Source organism: Rattus rattus, chromosome 4 (genome assembly GCF_011064425.1).
Source record: "Rattus rattus isolate New Zealand chromosome 4, Rrattus_CSIRO_v1, whole genome shotgun sequence".
Taxonomy (NCBI): Eukaryota; Metazoa; Chordata; class Mammalia; order Rodentia; family Muridae; genus Rattus; species Rattus rattus.
Window position 1 is genome coordinate 161,611,168 of NC_046157.1, and position 23,477 is coordinate 161,634,644.

Consider the following 23,477-nt stretch of genomic DNA (forward strand, 5'->3'; position numbering starts at 1 on the left):
GGGGATCGCAGGCGTGTATCACACCAGCTTTATTCATGCAAGGCATCAAGTCTTGAGCCTACTACATGCTTAGTAAGCAAGCCCGTAAACACCTGTGCCTTGGGGCTCTGCCCGCTGGGAAGATCCTAGGAAGTCTATACCGACAGGCCCCGAGTTGTTCTGTGAAGCAGGCAGGCAGCTGCTCTGTGGACACTTGGGAGAGATGAGATGTGGTTTGCCTTGGCCCCAATCCCTGCTGGATGAGGAAGTTTCTGTGTGGGTGCTGTGTAGCCCACGTTCCCATTGCTGTCTGTGGCACAATGCTCAGCCCCTGAGAAGCCACACTGAGGCCGGTGATGGAGATTGTGGTGCAGACATCTTTACTAAAGCACGGAGGTTTCATTTGGTCCTGAGCAGACCAGCCTTCCCTTTCTTCAGACTGGACCCTGGCTTCTAAAGAGAGGTTTCATAATGAAAGCTAGTTCATTCTTTAGTTTTTCTCCTCCTTCTTCTATTAAGTCAACTAATTTATTAACCTCGTTGCCACAAAAATGAACATTTTGCAAAGTTGCCGAACAAGGTTACAGTGATTTTGTGTGGATGTTGTGTCCTGTCACCACCCAGGTCCTCCTGACTCAGCCTCCCTGAGCAGAGGCCTTCCTCTGGGTGACTCGTCTCCTTAGACATTGGGGTTTCTAGGTCAGTGCGGGCCAGCGATGTCTGGTCATGTCTGGTCTGTGTTGATTGCAGCCTCTTTGGTGTCAGGGGGACACCAAGTCTGCTTGGCACCTCAGCCTTTTCCAGCAACCTACAGTGGGGCAGCAGGCCATTGCTTCTCGCCCTGACACCCACTGGGTCTGAGTACCAAACATCCTCCTGAGCAGGATGGCGGACTTGACCTTGGGTGTGTTGTGAGGGACTTTTCGGACAGCGTAAGAGGTAACAGGAGTCAGCATTTGAGAAGGACTCCAAAGAGTTAATTATATTGGAAAGAGACAGGAAACCTGTGGCTGGCTTGTAGTAGGTACTGACTACCTCAGGCTATTGGGTTTTGGTTTTTTTTGTTTTTTGTTTTTTGTTTTTTGTTTTGACAGGAAGTGCACATGGAGAGTGAGCGTGAAAATCCTGGAGAGTGAGCCAGGGAGGTTGTTGTGGGGTCGTAAGGTATGAGGCAGGCTGGGGAATAAGCACCCTGTTGAGTCCCTCAGTATGGAGGGGCTTTGTCTTCCTGACCTACCCCAAGCCACCCTGGTGGAACAGCCCAGCTGGTTTCCTTCTGAGGATCCAAATATTCTGCACCCTGCAATCTTGCTGCTGGTTCTAGCCATTGTCTCTATCCTCTGTGTGTGTGTGTGTGTGTGTGTGTGTATGTGTGTGTGTGTGTGTGTGTGTGTGTGTGTGAAAGAGATTTCAGAAAAGTAACTGTTTCAGTAGAATAAAAAAGATGAAAATCTAGCTTGATATGAGGTCAGGCCAAGGCAAGTCAGGCTCCTGCCTCAGTGTTTCCACATTGTGCTGAGAACCAGGACAGCTTTCAGGTCTGCTGTGGATATGAGGAAGGCCTGGAGCTTGAGGGAGGGAGGAATGGCCAGGGTGAGAGCCTATGGCATTGCTGAATGCGGTATGCATTATGTAGCACAGCCTCAAGGCCAGAATGTGTGAACTTGGGCAAGTTTTGGACTCCAGGGTAGGTGTAACATGGGCAGCTGGTATGACCCTGCTTTCGTGGTCCCTCTACCAAAACTGACATCTAGGGACTGTTTTGACTTGCCATGAGTTGTGGCGTGTCTCCTCACATTTCCCATCCTCTCTTACAGATGCTTTCGTGAACAGCCAGGAATGGACACTCAGCCGATCGGTACCAGAGCTCAAAGTGGTGAGTGGCATCTCTGACCTGGGGGAGGAAGGGGCTAGAATAATCAGGGTGTGAGTGCACAGGCTTGCCCATAGGGAATCCCCTGTCCTTAGGCCTATAGGTAGGGCATGTCCTGCCTGGGGTGTGTATACCCAGAAAAGGCCATCGCTGACCATAAGGAACTATGGCCATGAGTGTGCCCTGCAGGCCATCCAACAGGTGGTTGTGGTTTATGTAAGGACTAAGGCTGTTGCCCATGTCTCACTTCCCCACCTGGGCTGTGCCGTGCCGGGTCTGTTTCACACTTAACACTACCATCCATACGCCACCGTGGACTAACCTGTCCCTTGATGGGTGTTATGACAACCTCTGTAACAAGCCATCAGAAGTCATAATTTTTAAAAAGTAACAACTGTTTATGCAATTGTGGGTTCTTGGCATAAATCAAGAGTTCTGTTTTTAATAAGAGCAGCTTCTGGCAGAGTTAAAGCTTATAGCTGGCTTCTGTGACTGCTTCCCATTGCAGTCACCTCTTAGAGCCGAGCTCTCTGGCTCCCCTCCCACCTTAGCATGAAGGGACAAACCCACATTTAAATCATTGTGTTGTCATGGGATACATGGCACTTGGTTGTGTTTGTACGTGCGCACACACACACACACACACACACACACTCTCACTAACTCTTCTGTTTCTCTAGAGCTGGACTCCATAATTTACCTTCTGGAGACAGCTTCAGATGAAGGCCCTCAGTTTGAGCCCGCCTGCTCACTGTGCATTTCTCCAGTGGGTTCACTCTTTGTCCCCATCTCCCCAGTGATCCAGCTGAACGTCCTCCGTCCTGCTGTCCCTACCTCAGTGATGCTGAGAGGATGGGATAAGGACTGAGATGGAAGTAAGCTGCTTCCCCCAGGATGCTGGTGTGTCTCAACAGTGCCTGCTAATGGGGTTATCCACTTACAGAAGCCAGCTCTCCTCCCAGCCTCTGGGGCGCGGCAAGACTGTCTTCTGTGTTTCATGGCTTCCGTGACTTGTACAGTATTTAGAGGGTTCTAGAAATACCTAATGACTGACACGGGGTGCCAGTACCGTTAACAGGATCTTTTCATACAGACTGGCCATTCAGCTACTCCTGGTAAGAAACCCAGGTGCTGACCCCTCTAGTTCTAGATTCAGTGCCAGTTAACAAGGCCACGGCGTTTTCACAGGATGTTTATGAAGCACATACTCCACTGGGCATGCTCTGCCTGCAGGTTCCATGTAATTATGGCCTTTGGTCCTGACAATTACTCCATGAGGGGTGGGTCCTGTTGTCATCCTGTGTCATAGGTAATGTTCGAGCCATCTACAGCCGGGTAGAGCCGGGATTTGAAGCCAGCACTGCCTTGGAGAACCTTCTGTATTACCTGTCCCAACTGTTGCTATAGCCTCTGGCTTCATGTGTCCATTTAAGTCAGAGCAGAGCAGGGTGGGGTGGCAGTGGACACCTCCTGGCAGCACAAGAGGTGGCTGGGAACCAGGTGCTATTGGTGGCCATCTTCCTGAGAAACTGCCTGAGAGTGAAAGGTTGACAGGGCCTGGATATAGTTTGGTTGCTTCGGGCTTTTAAGACAGCATCTTAATGTAATCTTAGCTGCAGTGGAACTCACAGGGTCGCCCAGGCTGGCTTTTAATTCACCATCTTTCTCTTTCAGCCTCCCAAGCAGTAGAATTATAGACTTGTGCCACCATGCCTGGTCCAGTCCACATATTCTTATCAACCAATAACAATTGAGTATCGTTGCTACCAAAACCTTATTTTGTGGTATATGGCTTTCTATTGTAAGCACTGGTGTGTATGGCAAGTATTCGAATCTAAAGAGACAGCTTAGGCTTCTTCTGAATGTGACTTTCTTCAAGCTTATTTGAGCTCAAGGGCTCATCTGGGGTTTGAGGATGGCCAAGAGCTCTGCTGTGGTGGGCGCCCTCTTGTGGCAGCATCAGCAGGCATCGCGCTATCAAGGGCACCTCACCCTCCTCTTGTCTGGTGAGGATGCTCAGGTCTGAAGAAGTGCTCCTTTGTTCTGTAAAGCGTTTCCCTCCCCACGCCCACAGGGATATTATTGTTTCTGCCCTCATGCAGTACCCGAGGCAGACAGGTGGCCCTTTAGGTCATCGCCGTGGGACCCTCAGCCCTGCTTGGAAATGTAGCCATGGGATGATGTCACTGTGTCTCCAATGGACCTTTTATGGAGTATGTCTCAGAGAATCTTTCAGAACCCATCAGGACAGACATACGGTCCCCTGTTAGCCTCTGCCTGGAGCTCTCCGAGGGTGTGCTGCAGTTGCTCTCAGCACTATAGATTGGTGCCAGGGGACAGAGGCTCCATGGCTCTGCCTAGGTGGAAGCCATGGACAGATCGCGGCCGTGGAGGCGTCACTGTATATTTTGCTTGTAGTCTCAGCTGGTATTTTAACGAAAGGGTCCATTTTTGCAGCAGATTCCTGTTCAGTAGTTGAGTAGAGAACACAGGGTGCTAGAGAACTGAGTTTATAAAGGTGCTGTGCTCTGTTTTTCCTGGGAGTGTGATAGCGTGAAGCACAGAGCCCTAACTGATGGCCTGTACGGGCAAGGCAGGGTGACACCTTCTTCTGCCCGAGACACCCAGCTCAGTCATTATCACCCTTTATGCCCTGCCTTGGACCCAGGCTGAGTTGTTTCCTCTTCTGCAAGTGACATTCAGGTCACTGTTCCCAGGAGGGCCACACCCCAACAGATGGCAGTTTCTGCCAGTGTTTCAAGTTAAAGCGATACAGCTCGCGACCCATGAGGTGGGTGCAGGAGCCAGAGAAACCTGCCCCAGCCTGGGGTGGGTGGCACTGGCCTGCTCAGGTATATGCCGTACCATTGCCCATTGTTGCAGGAAAGAGTGGCTGGTGCCACCACACGGAGAACGCCCAGCTGCACGGGGCCGGGTAGGGGAGCATTTCTCCCAGGAAGAGAAAGTAATCTTAATTAAAAATTTCCTTTCTGTGGCATATACTGGCTTGTATCTTCTCAGCTTGAAGTTGGCAAACAGCAGGTGCCCTTGAGCAAAAGAATAATTAATAGGCAGATATTCTCCAACTGTGGCAGCTTAAGGTAGGAAGACGCAGGCTGGCCTTGGAGGGGAGATAGCTTGGTGCAGGAGCCGTTCCCGTGCGCTGGTCCTCAGCCCAGCTCTCAGTGCTAGAGAAAGCTCCTTTATACTCACTAGCATTAGTCATGCGCCAGTCATCCCATGGCTGTGCATCTTCCCTGGGGGGTGGGGGGGGTGGGGGGGGAGGGGTGCCTGTCCCTTCCCCTAAGGGGCTGGAAGTCACAGCCTCACTGTGCTGTGCTACAGTGAAGCAGCCAGGGCCAGGGCCTGCGGGCATCTTGCTGGCTCCAGGTAAGGGTGTGGCATTAAGATGTCCTCTTTTACCACCGTGATGAGATATGGTGGATTGTGACTGGCAAAACCCATGTTCACAGATCTAGAGGCTAGGAGTCAAAGGCACCTGCAGATTTGGGAGGTGGTGAGGATTTGGGGTGTCATTGGCCTGTAGATCACAGATAGCGTCCCTGCTGGGGATTTGGGGGTTGGCTTCCCTGTAGATCATAGGTAGAGTCCCTGCCGGGCTACTTTCTAATGTATACTGATCCCATGTGGACAGTGTTCCTGTGACCAGTCCCCTCAGAGGCCCCACCCCAGGATAACACCTGGGGCCTGGGACGTAAGCATTCAGAAGCCAATGGATGTGGTTTCTGAACTGGCTGTCGATCCTGAGTTGGAGTAGGGTCGGAGCTGCGATTGGTCAGTGTGGAAACGACTGCTCACCTGGAGATAGCAAGTCCATAGAGATGAGGTTTGTAGCTCGTGAATATAGGATTCAAAGCCAGGAAGTAGGAAGCTGAGTGGCTGAAGGGCTGTGAGCCAGGTGAGAGAACCAGGACAGCCTGCCGGTGCAGGGATAGCCACACAAGCTATGTGGGCAGTTGGGACTGGGGATGGTGCATTGAGCAAAGAGGGGAATACACGGGGCTGCTGAGTGTAGCAGCTCCCTGGAGGGACTGTGGGGGAAGGGCAGGGCTCCCAGCACAGGCCAGGGGCCCAGCACCCACCCTTGTCTGACAGTGTTGTTTTCTGCCCACAGTGATCACCTGGGCTGTCCTGGCCACAGCTTGACTGTGGTTTTTCTCTTGGCTGTGTGTTTCTGAGAGGCAGGCTTGCTGTTTACTCTCTATGGGCTCTGCCTCCCCTCTCCCGTCCCATTTACTCCTGCCTCCAAGTCTTTCCCATATTCACTTCTCAGGGCGGAACACACCAGATGGCCCTATCTACAAATGACTCTGTGTCCTCGTGTTCTACGGAACCTTTCCTCCTTAGTATAGGGAGTACCTATCCTTGTGGGCAGTTAAGCCTGACCGGTGGACAGTTGAGTCGACACATGTGCCAGATAAAGTGAGCAGGGGTGTCCCCGGAAGAACGCCAGCGTGCTGACACCCTAACAGTATCCAGCACATTTGAGGACAGGAACTCCTCAAGCGTTGACTCTGTCTCCGATAGAAGTAGTCACTGCGTTCTTTTTTGAGCATCTCTCCAGCATTTTGACAGGATGATTATGACCACATGTGCAAAAAATCACTTCTAACTATTGTCTTTTCTTTTTTGCCACAGGGAATTGTGGGTAACCTGGCCAGTGGCAAGTCTGCGCTGGTGCACCGGTACCTGACAGGCACATACGTGCAGGAGGAGTCTCCGGAAGGTATGCTGTTCAGCAGGTGGTTAGTTACCTGCTTAGAGCTCAGGGTTTAGATTTTCTCTTTAGCATATTCTAAACCATTGATGACCCGTGTGAAGGCCATAAGAAAGCCACCAAGCAGCAGAGAGACTCAGGTGTATGCTCCCTTCCATAGGGGTTTTAGCGCATTGACTCCAGCGTTCCGAGCATTAACCGTGAGATGTTCTTGCGCACATTTCCACTGTAAAGTGTGTCCCCTGGAACCTTAGTCCAGCGCTACCCCTTTGAGTATTGGTCAGACAGCTCTCTGATCTGGACCCTGACCTTGGGATGCTGCTCAGTCAGACACCAGCTTTTCTAAATACAAATACAACCCAGATCACCCTGCCTCGTGTCTTAAGTATATTTCCCTTTATACCATATTACAAACATGTAATAATCATTTTGCATGTGAGTTAGGCATTCTTTTTTTTTTTTTTTTTTTTTTTGCCATTAGACATTTTGATTCTTCTGTTGACATACCCATGTCTGTGGTTCTGTTCCTCTTTTTTTTTTCCTTAAGTAACTTTACGACAGTGGTAGGAGGAAGCCCTTTAGTCCCCTTAGTGCAAGCGTAGCCCATGAGCCATTTCCTAAACTATTTCTCCCCATGTAACCTTTTGAAATCCAACTCTGAGACACTGAATTTCTGGTTCCTTCTTTTTCTTACTGGCTGTTCCATTCTTTGCAGATATGGACGCAGGTAACTATACATTTCCTTCATGCAGTGCTTGTCTCGTTTTGGAGAGAGGAGAGGCGCAACCCTGTCCTGTAGCGCTCCCTTCCCACCCTGTTCTGTGTCTCACCTACTTTGTCTCATTCGTCACCTTTTTCCTGAGTTCAGCATCTCACCCTGTTTCGTCCCTTAGCTGTGTTTTGAGTGGTAGTCCAAAGTAGCTTCACGTGTCCCCTGTAACACATGTTCCAGCCCCTTAACTCTTGTCCTAAAGACTGTAGAACCATCTAGAAAGAACAGAATTCTGAGGGGCCTGCTGGGGGCTCTGCTGTCACCCTGCAGTATTTCCCAGCCATGGTTTGAAACCCTCATGGCTCTCCCATCAGAGAAGCGCCCACTTTTTAAATTCTCCCTGTGGAACGATGATCTGGGAGGAGGAGGGGATCCAAACAACGGCTCATGGATGAGGCTCGGGGTGGTGGGAACTACAGACCCAGGTACTCGGAACTCACAGTGAGGAGGAGGAGGGGGGAGGAAGGTAGTATCTTCCCCCAGGACCCATCCAGGGCCATACAAGCGCTCTCTTCTTCGTGCCTGAGTGTGAATGGTCACCACAGCCAGCCTGACTAGGAGTCTGGGGTGCTTTGGACTAGGGGCTTCTGTGTGTGGGGCTCACCATTGGACAATTGGTGAACGCAGCTGCCAATGGTGTGCAGCCAACCCAACTGCAGGGCAAGCATTCGCCTTCTCCGGACGAATGTCTCCCACACACACGTTTCGGGCTAGGATTGCCAGAAGTTCCAGGCCAGCCTCTAGTTCTCTTGCTGTCACACTGTGGCTTAGAGGTCTGTTGGTTTTACACGTAGGTTGTGCTGAAGTTGCCGTTCTAGTGTATGTGCTGCCGAATCGAGCACGAAGTTGCTGGTTCTAAAGAGGCTGGACCACATCTACATTTGGTTATTATTTTGGTGTCTGTCTTTTTCCCATTGGACATTCAGTCTGTCCTAATATGCCTGTGTCCAACTTGATTTATTTGCAGTGTAGAATGTGACATTCTATTTCGATCCACACAGAGGTGTTTCTTTTGAGCATTCGCACATCAGAAGTAAAAATTGTATCCTGTGAGATGACCTCATTGGCTGCTAACATCCCCCGCCCCCATCTGCAGACTGAGAATAGAGCATCACATTGGCAGACACATAGCTGAGGACTTGTGGATCTGGGAGACAGAATTTAGGCTGTCTCTCACACCTTCTTGCCTGCCTACCTATATGCATGTTCTCTTCCTGTGAACCTTGGACTCAGGGTGATTGTTTTCTGTCTGAGGGAGCTTTGAGCAGCATTGTGCCCAGGAATACCCAACAGGATACTCCACTGCATCTGCGAGTGAGGAGCCCTCTGTGTGCCTGGAAGCCCCTTGGCCTGGGCAGCTCTGTGTTCCAGGAGCCACCATGAGTTCCTGTCTGGAATGCAGCCATAGCAGCTATTGTCTCTGTGCTTCTGAAGATCTGAGAGCTGGTTTCTGTTTCCTATCTCCGTGATGCTTGGGCCCTGCCCCAGAATCTGGAGGCAAAGGGATGTGTGATCAGCCTTTGACTCCTCACCGCTGCTGCCCTGCAATCCTGAGATTCTGTTGTGGGGTCAGGGAACTTAGAGCTGGGAGATGCCTGGTCTTTTCCTCCTGAGTTAATGTAAGCAATTCCTCATGGCGGCTGAGACCTAAGAAGCTGCATCAGTGCCGAGGGCTTGGAGTCTCATTTACTGTCGTTATCCGGGGTGTGGAGAGGCCTGCAGGACGTTGTCAAGGATAGTTGTAGTTCCACCATCCAGGACGTTGTCAAGAATAGTTGTAGTTCCACCATCCTTCGGTGACTTGTTAGGACGCAGGTGGGAGGGTGCAGCTCAGGAGGACAGGTGTGGTTGGTGCCTGGCTGGAACTTTGGGTTTGGAGTGAGCTCTGCAACCCTCCAATTTCTTTGTGTGGCAGTTGCCTTCTGATTTGTCCTTTGTGGCACTCCATTTTCCCTTGCTATAGTGAAATCCCCCTTTGCTTTAGAAAGAAAACTGGTTTATTTTAGCCCACAGTTGGAGGGCCACGATTGAACAGTTACATGTTTGGGGTCTGGTGAGGGCCTCATGGTGGTATCTTAGAGCGTGTATGATTAGCCAGAGTGTGTATGACAGTAAACCACATTCTAAAACAGATTTGAGTGTGGGATGGGGACAGTACTGCTCTTTACAAGTACCCTTTCTACTGAGGTGAACCAACATCCTTCCAGATCTACATTAATCCCTTCTGAGGGAAAACCCTCTTTTATGGTTTCCCTGCACTGTAACCCATCTGTTAAAGGATCTGACACCCTCCATTGTTGGGAAACAGACCTTTGGAGATACACTCAAACCATGTCCAAGTCACAGAAATCCCACAGCTGCCACTCCACCATCACATAGCCATTTCTGCCAGTCTGTGCAGCTCACTGGACTCTCCCCATTCCTGTTCATGGAGGCACAGGGTTGTTCCTCTGGCTTAATGCATTCATAAATATCCTTTCCTTGCTGTGAAGAGACACCATGACCAAGGCAACTCTTACAAAGGATAGCATTGGGGCTGGCTTACAGTTTCAGGGGTTCAGTCCATCATCATCATGGGAGAAAGCATGCAGGCAGACATGGATGCTGTAAAGAGAACAGCTTGTTCTACGCATCTTGATCTGAGGTGCAGCCAGGAGAGGAGCCTGGTATCTACAGGCAGCTAGGAAGGAAGCTCTGTTCTGCACTGGGCAGAGCTTGAACATAGAATCTCAGAGCCCACCCCCACAGTGACACACTTCCTCCAGCAAGGCCACACCTATTCTAACAAGGCCACACCTCCTAATAGTGCCACTCCCTGGGCCAAACATTCAAACCACCACACTGTGATCCTGACTTGCCCCAGGGAGGTTTGGGTACTGGGAGGGAGCTTAAAACAGAACATCACACTTTGAGAAGAGCTGTGCCTCCTAACAGAAACATTTCTGGTGCAGTCACCCCCGGACTGTTTTCTTCAGGTTCTTCTCAGTGTCACCATACAGGGTAGCTCAGTTCTCTCTTCCTGAGTGACACCTTTTTAGTTGGCATTTTACTCCATGAGAGCAGAGAGCTGACCTGAAGCTTGGGAGGTATAGTCAAGAGAAAGCACTTTATGCATTGTATTTAATGCTACTTTTAATTAGAGACTCAGGGGAACCTGTTTATCTCAGAAGGGGGGGGTCTGTGACCCTGGAAGGAGCTGAAAGAGTGCAGTTCGTGTTCAAGTGGTCTCATTTATGTGTTTGTGTGTGAGCGAATGTGTTTGTAAATGTATATGTTTGTGTATGTGTGTGTCTGTCTGTCTCTGTGTGTGGGGGTGTATGGTTAACACCGGGCTGCTGTTGCAAAATACCATAGACGAAGTGGCTGAAAGCAGAAGGAATATCCCTTGGTGAGTTTGGTTCCTTTAGGAGGCAGGCAGGACAGGTCTTGGCGGCGGTGGCGGTGGCGGTGGCCGTGGTGGTGGCGGCGGCGGCGGCAGCGGCTTGGCACCATGCCGGTGTACTCAAAGCCATGGAGGAGGGCTCAGCTTCATCTGTCCCCTTGGACTGGGTTGGTTAGCACTGTTGACTTTCAAGTCCCACAGGATGGAACCAGGCTGGGTGTGACCTCACACCTCCCTTTCAGAGCCCTATTAATAGCTGCTAATTAGAGTTTGGGCTGTGTAATTCCAGGTCCCTCTCATGTGTTAAGTGCTTAGCACTCAGCTGTGTTACCTTTCTTCCCTGATACCAAGCCCATGTGTTTCACGGGATTTTAACTCTGTGGGGAGAAATCTAGAGAAACAGCTTGTCAACAGCATGTGGGAGGTGTCGGGAGTTGTGTGTCATCCCAGGACACTTACTGTGTCCTCCAGGATGGTGGGTCCTGGGCTGCCTTCTCTGGGCGTTTCCTCCTGTCTGTGAGTTGTGGTCCCAGAGGGCCGTGCAGATGGAATGGCACTGAGACTACAGAAGCCTGATGTCCCCAGGGGCCTCGGTGTTTCTGTAGTGATGGATCCAGTAGATGGCTTTAAGGTTCCAGGCAGCAAACCTGAGAATGGCAGTGAGAACGTTGATCACCCCTAGCTGATACTTTTCAGCCGCAATCTGCTGATGGGACAGGGCCAGAACTGTGGGTTGAAATCATATTGTCTGTAAACACACACACACTCTCTCTTTCTCTTTCTCTCTCTCTCTTTCTCTCTAAATTGAGACTGAGGCTTGCCTGCTATAAGATTCACTCACTGCTTAAGAAGGGAAGAAGTCAAGTCTCACTCCAAGAGTGACTGTGACTGGCTACAGCTTCAGGGAAAAAAGGCTACATCCAGGTGTGGCACAGAACCACGTGGACCTGCTGTTTTAGTCCACATGGGCATACTTCACAAGAGACTTGTTCCTTTTGCCACTGACTTTTTCATTCATTGCTCATTGACTCTTAACCTGTTCCAGTTTGTAGGCAGAAATGTCAAGGTTGTGGTTGCCCTAGGTGAGTCTACACTGACAGCCAGTAGGTGTCTAACCAGGAGCGCGGTGACGGAGACACACCGTCAGGAGGCCTGGCTCCACCTCTGCTCCAGACCTATTTCTGTGCTCTCCTGGCTACCCAAGTGTATTATACACAGTGAGTGTGCACAGACAGCAGCCTGGAGATCCCCACCGGAGGTTTCTTCTTTCTTCCCAGAGTTGGAAAACAACTAATCAGAAGTCTGGTCCTGAGTCACCCATTTTTGCCATAAAGTAACCCAAGAAAGCCAGAGTACAGGCAGAGAATCCAAGGTGGATCTTTCCCTAGGGAGGGGACGGCAGTGCTTTCCCACTGAAGCACTGGAGGGTGGTGGAGGAGCTCGCGCACGGTGTTTTGAGTGTTTGGTAATGGTGGTGTAAGGAAACATCCGGCATGCTTCGTAGGTATGATTTGGGGGGGGGTGCATTTTTGATTTTGGTTGACCGGATCCATGGGTGTGCAGCTGGGGTGTGTGGAGGGTTGATTATCCAGGGTGAACTGAGTCATTGTAAGGAATGCCTTGGGGAACACTAACTGACACAGCCCACTTCCAGTGACAAACTCCAAGTATGATTCCTGAAGCACCCGGGAGAGCTTCGGGCTTCCTTACAGAGCAGGGGTGCAGGGGTTACTGGCAGGAGTGTGATGACCCATAATGCCATGCTGGAAAGTTCTTACCCAGCATGGATGATGGCTTCCCCATAGCCGTGCAGATGGGAGCCCCTTCCTATTAACTTTTCTAAACCTCCATACACCATCAACTCCGGACATACTGAGACCGTGTGCAGGCTAGAAGATGTGGTGGACTCTTCTGGGAGGGTCCGCTGACCCTCCCAGTCCTGGATTCCTTTGAGAGAGTGTCAGCAGTCCACAGGCCCACCAGTGGCAGTTGACTCTTGGAAGAAGGCACAGCCGATCTGATGAAGTCCTCCCCCTGCCCCCCGACCCCCGCCCCCTGCCCCCAGCCCTTAGAGGCTAGCATAACACTACAGTCTCATAGCTCACACCAGGAAACTAGAACCACCAAAAATCTGCCATTGCTTTATTATGCCTGGCTAACCAGAGTGTGCAGACCACGGGGCTTCGCTCCTGGGAGAAACTCAGAGCTGACTTAGATGTATCCTGCCTGTAGAAGGAGTGCAGTCCACATCTTGGGAGAAAGACAAACCGAGATGTGTGTATGTGTGTAGGGGCTGGGGAAGGGGTACTAAGAATGGAGTAGGAGTGCTGAAAAGAAGGAAACAAATAATCTGGGAGCGTTTAAGAATGTGGCCAGGGCTGCTGTGCAGTCGGTCTCTTTTCCTAGCCCCTGCTATGCCCTGAAGAGGCTTTGCTAGTAGCAATCATGACTGCCTGGAGCTGAGTGGTCAGGGTTCCCAGCTTGTCTTGGCCGTTTAGCAGTTTTACAACATCCAGCATCTGATGAACACAGAGTAACTTATGTAGAATACTTAGAAAAATCTCTGCCTTTGTGTAATGACAACCCTGTCACCGCAGAGCCACGGGTGGTCTCTTCCTGTGTGGGCCTGTCATATGTGAGTGCCACGAGAGGCTCCAACTCTGCTGCTTCTGAGCCTCAGCTCCCACTGATGTTCTCAGAGGGGTGGCTGTAGCCACCAGTGCTGTCTTCTGCTCAAGGACCCTTTTCACCGTTCTGGATTAGTCCACTTGAAACCCTCAGACAGCTTTAGGGCATCCCAGGCATCCCCTGAACTGAGGTTAGACCAATAAAGGCTCAACCTTCATGTTACATGGGACCACGCCTGACAACCAGGAACTTAGACCAGAGGACAAGATAGCAAGTGGTCGGTATCTTCTCCTGGGTCTAGAAGCTCTAAGGTCTTTGCTACATTCGTGGATAGGTGGGAAGGTATGGGATCGTGGGTGCCGCGTGTAGCAGAGACCAGAGCATTGGGTTTCCCACTCAGACTTTATTTGAGTTGCTTTGTCTGGGCTGCTGATGTCACATGCTACAGCAGGTTCCTGGTGGTCACTTACATCCAGCCAGCAGTTGCCTGAGAGCCGCTGTCCCATGCCTCAGTCTTGATATTCCCCACAATGCCTGCCTGGACTGGCCTCCTGACAGATGTGTCTGGCTAGCATCAGGCTAGTGTGTTCTCAGAAGCACGTGGATCTGAAATATTTTGTTAATGGATGTTTGCTTAGTCTCCTAGAAACAAATGCTGTGGTAAACACCCAACCTGATTTCTCAGAGTTGCTGAAACCCATTTAAGCCTTTGGCTCTGAGAACCTTTTCCAAATCCAGTAAACTTTTAAAAAGTCCAGTAAGCCACTATTGCTGCACAGATGGTAGGCTTCTTCTCAAACTCTTCTGGATCCTCTGACGTTTGAGCAAAACAAAAATGCATATAACCCTAATAAAACTGGAGTGGTTTTGAAATCTACCCCTTTATGTTTTTTAACATGAATTTTACCCTGTTGCTTGCAACCTATGCATTTTAGCAGAAGCAACTGCTTAGGTTGTGTCTGAGCCTTGAGATCAAGGGCCTACTGGTGGGTCGGTTCCGTAGTTCAGTTCAGTTGGTATTCTGGTCGGTTCGAGGTGCTAACCTGGTTCCTAACAGAAATGCCCCCTACCTTACTTCCATGCTGACATCTTGTGTGTTGCATGCAATTTTCGCGGCACAGAGCCTGCATACGATACCGCGTAAGACAGGTGAAGGACACTCAATTCTTTACTAGACTTTAGAAGATGTAACAAGAGAAGCATGCACTGTGAACAAGGGGAAAGAGCGACAACGCCAGGAAAGAGGAGGTTGTCATGTTTCTGGCATCCTTGAGTCTGGCAGAACAAAATGTGTTTTTCCGTTGGTTGGCAGGAACTCAGTGGCTTGTCCGTGTTTTTATCATTACTTCAGCAAGAAGCCGAAGACTCTCTGAGAGCTGGCCCAGGGCCTGAGGTTGGTGTGTGCATCCAGGAAGCAGTTGTTTCCCTGATCATTACGTGGACCTGGTTTACACCTGGCCAGGTCAGGTCTTCAGCCCTCTAGCTAGGGTAGACCAGCTGGCACGTGCTGGGCAGGTCACTAGACGTCCATGCGCCTGGACGCCACTGGGCTCCCGAGTCACAATCAGCCAGCCTGGCTTTCCACGTGGCTGTTGCTGTCCCAGGACAGCACATAAAGAGTTGAGTACAGCCATTATTATTTTTTATACTTTTGGAACAGGGTTTGGTATGTTGTAGCCTGGCCTTGATGTTACTATGTAGCAGAGGGTGACTTGAGCATCCCATCCTCCTGCCTCTGCTTCTCCAATGCTGATATTACAGCTGTGCACCAGAGTGTCATGCATGCTAGACAAGCACTCTACCCACTGAGCTGCACCACCAGTCCAACAGCATAACTATTCTCGGCAGGAAGAGCATAGCTGGCTTCACGTTTACAGTCGTGGAGTAAGTTTCAAGATACGTTTACTCCAGAGGTGTGTCTTACCCTGAAGTTCATCACTTTACCTGCCAGGTATCTCCTGACCCCATATCTAGTACATGTGTCTGCTGTATCATTTGTCCTTGACTTTGTCATCAGTGGGCAGCCTGCTTCCACTTTTAGGACACCTCGTGGCGACAGCCTGCTGGGATCTGGCTGGAGCAAGAATAGGTTTACTGTACCAGTCTGTAGCTGGGGGTAGGGGCAAGGGATAGGGAACCAGTCTAGAGCGCCTCAAATAAGGAAGGTCGGTTTCTGGACCTGTGTTCCCGGAGCATCGACTCTGGATGTGCTTCACCGGGCTCCTCCCTCTCCCATCTCTTGCTATGTCCTGGCCTTAACACTTAACCAGCTGACCGCTCTCCCCATGTGACGTGAAGCATCTTGTTGATCCCTCTGACCGTGGTGGTCATAACTGGTACAGAGAAAAAGTGGAATGTTTCTCTCTTGCTTTTCAGTTCTTTGTTTTTCCAGAAAAGTATTCAGGGACTGTTCTGACTGACTTTGCTCTGGCCTTGTGCTTTTCTTTGAACCAATCAGTTTGTGTAGGTATTAGGAAACGTTCTGAACAGCTCGTCTCCTGGAACACAGTAGTGAGCTCTGCCTCACTGTTGGCTCCTGAACTGCTGGTTATGGAGGTAGAACCAAGCCTGTGTCATATCTATAGAATGGCAAGTGTTCTTTGGAATTTAAACAGTGGGTCTGTGCAGTGCATCTCATTTACCCGTCACTCACTGAGCGTGGTGCAAACCAGAGTCGAATAGCACTATGTAGCCCCAAACCTGCCTCGCACAAGTGTCTCCTTAACTTCTGTGGATCCACCGAGCCCAGGCGGTCTGCTCTTTCCTGGAAACATTTCCCTTCCCGGTTCACACAAGGACGTGTGTGCTTGTCACAGCTACTGTGGGTGCAGGCCACAATTCCCAAGGAGAACTGAACCCAACACAGTGTGTGTTTAATCTCAGCACAGCACCTCATACACACAGCAGCCTACATTGTGTGGCCGTAATGAGTTCATGTAATTGATTTATCTGTGATTGGTCCAGACTAGAAAAGGAAAGCAGACATAGCTGGTAGTGCTGTCCCGCCTCTGTCCGTGGAGGTTTCCAGGGTGCACTGTGTTAGGATTCTTAGGTGGGACCTAGGCAGAGACACTTGCCATGTGTGCTGCTGGACCTGAGGCTGTCCTGACCCTGTGACCGTGAGGTCAGCATGTGTGGCAACAGAGTCTGGGTTTTTGAGCCCCACTGCTTGTTGCTAAACATTTAATTTTTAAAAAGCTAACACCATGAAAAACAGGAGACGAAGTAATGAAGCACAGCAGTTCTGTGAGGGCCAAATGAGTGAACCCACTGTCCTGGAGAGACAGTGTGGCTGCTGGGAGGGCACTGGATGGCAGAACCTGTCCGCGCTGTGCCCGCCCTTGGCACAGCAATAGGTTGCATGCACACCTTAGCTTGCATGAAGTCAAGTTTGACGCCTGACTAGAACAGGACTCCTAAAGAATTGTCACACCCCAAGTATGGGGTCACCATCCACCGGAAGTGACCGTGACATAGTACATGCTGTGGAGATGGTGGCAGGGGCCGTGCAGATAGCAGATCCCAGACTTCCTCTTGGCTTTGGGACCGACTTGGACTTTGGTAAAGGAGATCTGCGGGAGCCTCTGCACTCAGCCCTCGCGTCCCTTCAGGATTGTTGACTTCTTCAGCCCGTGCCAGCCTGGGGCTGGCACACCAGCATCTATGGTCCATAGACCTTATTCCAAGACGTTCCAGATGCTGGCTGGTCCTGGAGGAATTGAGCTCTGTCAGGTCAGCCCCACGAGGAGGGCACAAGGACATCTTGCCTTGCCAGCTCTGAGTGGAGGCCAGTGTGCTGAGGTGCTCCCTAGTATGAGGTGTGGGTCCTCTCATTGGAGAGTCCTTTCAGGAGGAGCAGAGGCCTTCCTTGAGCAAAACCTCATGCATTCCGTCTATAAACAAATTAATGGGATTGCAGCACAAATGATGCCCCAGAGACCTGTGGAACACAATGGAGTGACCTTCAGAACAGTAAATGTGCGCAGCTACAAGAGGAGTATTCCACGTGTAGACTGTCATGCAGCTCAGGGCAGGGGCCTCGGCCAGCTGAAGCCCTGGGTTCAGTCCCCCGCACAGGGGGGAGGGACCCAGCAGAAACCTTCAAGCAGTGGTTACCTGGACCTGAATTGTTGCTGCCTATGAGCTATGAAGAGGTTTTTACAACTAAGTAAAAATAAACATTGGCAGAGCCTGAAACACTCACTTTCTGGCCTTTTATGGAAATAGCTTCTTACCTTCTACAGCACAGTCAGGCTCAGCTCAGTGCCAGGGGCCATCTGAGAAATGGCTCTCTAGGCCATGTCAGAGACACGTGGACGTCACTGGATGTGTCAATGAAGCCTAGGAGAGCAGTGGTGCCGCGTGTACATGTGATCTGAGGTTTCCGGCTCCAGCCTCTGCCGCCCTTGGCCAACTAGCTCTGTCTCAGCTCCCAAGCTGCTTCTCTCTGTCAAGCTTTAGACACGGGGCCCTATGTGCTGTTGTTGGCCCTCAGTTCTTACTGAGCACCTGCCTGTTGGCTATGCTGTATTGAAGTGTGATGCATGAGTGCAGTATCCTTCTGTGGCTGGGTTTCGTTCCCTCCTGAGGTTGGTTCACTGCCTCCTCCCCTCCCCCACTGGCCCCTTCCTCACTGGCCCCTCCCCCACTGGCCCCTCCTCAGATGGGATCTTTTTGCCCCATATCTTGTCCTTATTGTTTCTGCTCTCCCATGTGTGCATCTCTGCTCCATCATTGTCTTGGAGACTGGAGCTGTAGTGACTCTTTTTTGGGGGGCTGTGGGGGGGGCATCTGTATCATTTCAGGTTATCCACACAGACTAGGGCTCCGAGGCGGTAGTGGCTGTTCCTCAGAAAATGCCCTTCTGGAGACCCCCATCTGTCACCAGCCATAGTGTCCTGGTTCCCTCTGTTTGCCCCCCACCCCAGGAAGGCAACTCCATATTGGTTGGAGACCAGAGCCCTGTTGCCCCTGTGCATCTGCTGAAGGCCCTTCTCCAGTATCCGTTGTATGTCCTGGGGCATAGGGCATCAGTGCCTTTTCCTCAGATTGCTGTGGGTCCAGGCCTTGCTTCTGCAGATGGGAAGCCCCTCTTCTAGGAGCTGTGAGAGAGGGCTCTGCTCTTCAGTGGGGCCTCAGGTTGTTCCCAGAGCCTTGCCCTGTGGTTCTCCTCCTCATTCCGCTCCTCCACCTCCCTCGTGTCTTCAGGAATGGAGGGGTCAGTTCAGGCCCCGTGAAGTTCTGAAGTGCCAGCCCAGCTCAGTCTGAGGTGTTCCTTTCCTTCCCAGTCTTTCTCCTGACGGAGACTTGAGTTAACTGAGGCCTCTGTGGTGGGTCACCCTGACAGGCTATGTGGTTGGCTCCTCAGCTGCTCACTCTTAGCGTACTGCTGTGGCCTTTTTTTTTTTTTTTTTTTTAAACTTCCCACCGTAAGTTTAAAAAGCACAGCAGAGGAGATCTGTTTTGGTTAAGTTTTATAAACGAGTGTGTTACCAATAACCTCTGTTCCCACTGTAAAAATACTATGTGGTCCAAAATTCCTTTTAAATATCACAATACTAAACTTTTCCAGAGCCCCAATCTCATAAAGTACTGGCTTAAATATTTTTGTCATAGTTTAACAGCTGCATTAATTTTTAAAGGAGTTTGGCACATTTGTGATCAAGTTTATGTCCCCTTAGGGAGAACAGAAAAGGCCTCTGCAGCCCCCAGTGTTTCTCAGTCCCCTTTGCTTTAGAGGATCAGGCGATCACATGTGCAGGGACTTGTCCTGCTTCACCACGAAGCTGGGGTGAGGAGGGGAGGCTGATCTCACAAATACCTACCTAGAAGCGGCAAGAAGAGACGTGGCACCATGTCTGTCTGTCCTTTCTTGCCAGGGTCTGGGCTCTGGGCCAGCTGGCACCTGCTGCAAGGGTCACTGGGTTAGGCTCGGGTGAGCTCTCCCCTTTGCAGTGGCCCCACAAAGGCAGCTCCAGCTTAGTGTAACGTTGGGCCCTCACTTGTGCATGCCAAACCAGAGATGGGCACAACCACAAGAAGACCCGATGGTTTCAGCAGAGCTCTGTGGTCTTGGAGCTGTCACCCCTGAGGGGGGGTCGTATTTGGAAAAAGGCTTACTCGGCTCCCTGCGTCCTCCGTATCAGCTCCAAGGCTGAGGAGAATGGCACATTTGCAGACAGGGTCACATTAGGGTCATGTGGGACTTGGTGTTCACATGGAAGAGGACAGTCAGGGAACCAGAAGCTCTGGCTTTCCTGCCAGCCTGTGGGAGGGCGGGAGTTTCTCTGCCCCTTAGTGTCTAAAAGGCTTCCAAAGACTCTGGGCTGGTCTCTGAGGCTTGTATCACAGGACAGTTGTGGGGAATATGTCACTGTGAGAAGGTTCTTGTCATTGTCCCCAGTTGCTTGGACAACTGTTACAGATATGGTATTAGCTTTCAGTGCAAGTCTTGGAAATAACAAAACAGGCAGACATCTGTGGCCTTACTTACGCCAAGCAGTTCCTTTTTTTTTTTTGGAATAGGAAAATTCCACTAACTCTTTACCCCTTAAAGCAGAACTGGACAGAGATGGGACCCTGGCCCAGCATGCGAGAGGAATAAACCATGGCAGCTCCTCCCAGTGTGAGCTGAAACAGAAGGAACCCAGTTATCTGGCATGTGGTGTCCCAGATTTAGAGCTGGTTCCTACAGTGAGAGTCTCAGAATAGTCACCTTGAAATTGGCTGAGGTTGGATGGTGAGAAGCACCCCTAATCAGACCTTTAAAAGTATGCTTTAAAGCCAGAGAACACAGCTGCGCCCCTCTCTCACCAGCACACTGTTCCTTTCACTGAACAGTCCTCTCTGAAGTGCTGGCCATGTGTATTGCTGAGCAGGTTTCTTTCTGCACCCCCCGGCTTGGGGGAGAAGTCAGGATGCTGAGGGGGGGGTGTGTTAGATTGGTAAAGTGCTTGTCACAGAGCAGGAGGACCCGAGCCCAATTCCCAGAACTCATTTGTCTCTGTTGGTTTAATGCCAGCTATGTATGCATCCTTGTAAACTTTGTACAAGAGAGGGACAGGCGACTCCCTGAGCCTAGCTTACTAGTCGTTTGGCCCGGTGAGCAGGCTCTAGGGCAGCACTGCTGTCCCAGAAAGCAAGGTGTAGGGCCCCAGAGCATCAACGCCCAAGGCTGACTTCTGGCAGGTGTACACATGTGCACTACACACATGTGTGTGCATGCATGTGCACGCATGCACGCATGCACACACGCACGCACACATGATCCAGGCCACAGAAGCTGGCAGGTACATATATGTTGGAGGTGAGCCAGAGACCTCAGACTGAGTTAACTCCATGCTGGGTTCTCACAGGAGGTGAGTATATAGCCCTGCTGCTGCCCAGATTCAGTTCAGGAAGCGGTGCTGGGCCACAGTGCTCATCCTGCTGCAAAGGAGCCTTGTCGCTGGGGAAGAGTTACTATGAAGCAGGCAAGGGACTGCGTTTCCCATCATGGGAAGGGGTTTCCCTAGTTGCAGAGTCCTGCCAATCAGCACCTTAGGGTTCTCAGCCCGGGGGCAAAGGTATGGGGCTCTGAGTTATAGGGCGACTCCCCTTCAAGGGCACCCCAGCACCTGCACACACAAGAGGCAAGCTAGGCACTGGTCGGTGCCGTCCATCAGAGTGCTCGAGTGTATACTGGTGCCACCTTTTGCAGTTTAATGTTAGGTAATCATAACCAGTGCTCAGAGCAGCTGACGGTCCTTCCCCGCACAGCTTCATAGTAAGACCGTGGGGCTGGACCTGGATGGCTGGATAAAGTAGGCCCGTGAGAGAATGACTTGGATTTGGATATTAAATGACACTTTAAATCTATAGAGTGCTTTTGTGTACGTTGGCAGCACACACACTAATGTTGGAGTAGCAGAGAAGACTCACGTGGACGTCTGCGCAAAGATGGCTTTCAGATTCCACTTTAAAAAAAAAAAAACATTAAAAATTAAATTTGAATTTGGTCATCTTCTGAAATTTTTGGTAGAAAACAAGACCTCATGGCCAAGATAAGATGGCAGGTTTGAATTTAAAAGTAGAGTGGGCATCTCTACTTTGAAAACCCAGGAATCCAGAGTATCCCAGAATCCACAGTAGTTTTGATTCTCAGCAAACATCAGATGTTCAAGTGAAGCCCGCCTGGCCGGTGAAGCCGGGTGACAGTCCCAAACCCGGCTCTTGTGCTCTCAAGAGCTGTTACTGGCATTTCAGATGCGGGATCCCGACGTCAGTAGAAGTGCTTGCGAGGCACCCACTCCCTGCCAAGGACAGTCCCCTGTTTGGGTGAGCGTGGAGGACACATGTCAGTGTTATTTTGGTAGATGCTGGGCCTGTTTGCTCAGGCCCCAGGTGTGCCTGCCCCACAGAGCTACTGAGTAGTCATGGTACCCAGTTCAGTACCTCCTCTTATGGTCAGGCCCTAGGGACTAGACAGGAGCTCCTGTAGGGAGCCTGCTGGAGGGACAGTCACTGCAGAGTCCATGATTCTATCCGGAGAAGGGGGGGGGGGCGAGGTGACTGGCATCTGTGGGCAGCCAGGGCTGCTGCTGAGACCAACTGTCCAGAGTAAGACAGAGAAGCCACATGTATATCCAGCCTTGCAGTTTACCTTTCCAGCCACGGGGCAGGGGCTGCTGGGATGACCGACGATAGAGACATAGGTCAAGTGCCATGGAGTTAGCCCCAGCCCTGCAGGGATTCAACCCAGAAAAGCAAATCTGTGCCCTGCTGGAGACCCTTAGGTCACCCCATGTAATGCCTTCTCCTGTAACTACAGAGCTCCAGGAGCATGGCTTAGACCTGCCTGGCAGCTGCCGTGACCCTCAGAGATGGTTTCTCTGGCAATTGAGCTCTTGCATCTCTCAGGTGGTGATGCAGGTGGTGGTACAGGTGGTGATGCAGGTGGTGGTGCAGGTGGTGGTGCAGGTGGTGATGCAGGTGGTGATGCAGGTGGTGATGCAGGTGGTGATGCAGGTGGTGATGAAGGTAGTGATGATGGTGATGATGCAGGTGGTGATGATCCCATCATCAATCCGATCATGAAAGCCAGATCTCAGAGGACCATAGGAAAGGTTTTTAAACTCCACACAGACTCTGCTTTCCCCAGACCCCGGTGAGAGTGTCTAGCCTCATGTCTGGGTCCAGGGTTGAAGAGGAGAGATTTCCCAGAGCCAAGAAAGGCAGGTTGCTTTGCAGACATTGTTTTTCACTTGAAGTTTGGCTTCCCATCTGTTTCATCAGAAACAGAAGGTTGGTGTTGGAGAGACGGCTCAGCAGTGAAGGGCACTGGCTGCTCTTCCGGGGACCCGGGTTCAATTCCCAGCACCCACATGGCAGCTCATATCTGTTTATGACTAGAGGATCTGATACATGCAGGCAAAACAGCCACACATATGAAATAAAAATAAATTTAAAGGTTAAAAGAAGAAAAAAAAAACTACAGGAAGTTTCCCAAATCTTATTTTAAAAATAAAATCGAGGAAGTAGCAGTGATGGCCACCCCAGTTTGTATGCACATTTACCTCTGGAAGCAAGTTCTTTGTTATGTGTGTCCTTCTAGAAGCGCGTGCCCGCCCGCCCTAGGCTGCAGTTGCACTATCAGCAGTCATGCTGGCCACTGCGTTCATGCTGCTGGGTGTGGTCTGTACGTTTAGTCCACCAAACGGCATCCTTACCGCCTTCCAGTTGTGGTCGCTGTCGTGGAGGGGAGGCGACTGTGAGGCTGGTTTGGGGGTAGCCCTGATTCAGACAGAGTTGGTAATGGTAGAATGTGGGTGCAGCCATGCTCTCAGCAGTCATACTTGGGAGTGTCTGCTCTGTCAGGTGTGGCAGAGCCTGGCTGAGAAGGACGTCAGCTCCCTCTTCAGCTGAAGAATCTGTGATTTGGGGATCTGGGGTCACAGAATCCCTCCTATGGTTTTGACATGCCCATGGGAGGTGTTTTTAAGCTTGTCTAAGAGGTAGCTATCTGCTTCTGCAAACACCGCTCTCTGGTACTTCCCGACACTTTCCTGTGATTCTGCTCAGGGTGGGAACCTCTGTGTGTGTGCGTGCGTGCGTGCGTGCGTGCATG

At 50.9% G+C, this 23,477-nt stretch overlaps 1 protein-coding gene across 9 annotated transcripts in view; it reads left to right on the forward strand.

The window, feature by feature from the left end:
- The window catches only part of Agap1 (ArfGAP with GTPase domain, ankyrin repeat and PH domain 1), a 428,036-nt gene that overhangs the window by 145,457 nt on the left and 259,102 nt on the right, over positions 1 to 23,477 (forward strand). For 5 of the 9 annotated variants that reach the window (XM_032901597.1, XM_032901591.1, XM_032901594.1 and 2 more), the window contains exons 2-4: positions 1,797 to 1,855; positions 6,512 to 6,599; positions 7,306 to 7,317. In XM_032901597.1, the coding sequence (XP_032757488.1) occupies positions 1,797 to 1,855; positions 6,512 to 6,599; positions 7,306 to 7,317 (159 nt within the window). The remainder of the gene's footprint in view (positions 1 to 1,796; positions 1,856 to 6,511; positions 6,600 to 7,305; positions 7,318 to 23,477) is intronic. The other 4 variants (XM_032901598.1, XM_032901599.1, XM_032901600.1 and 1 more) reach the window with 1 other exon arrangement.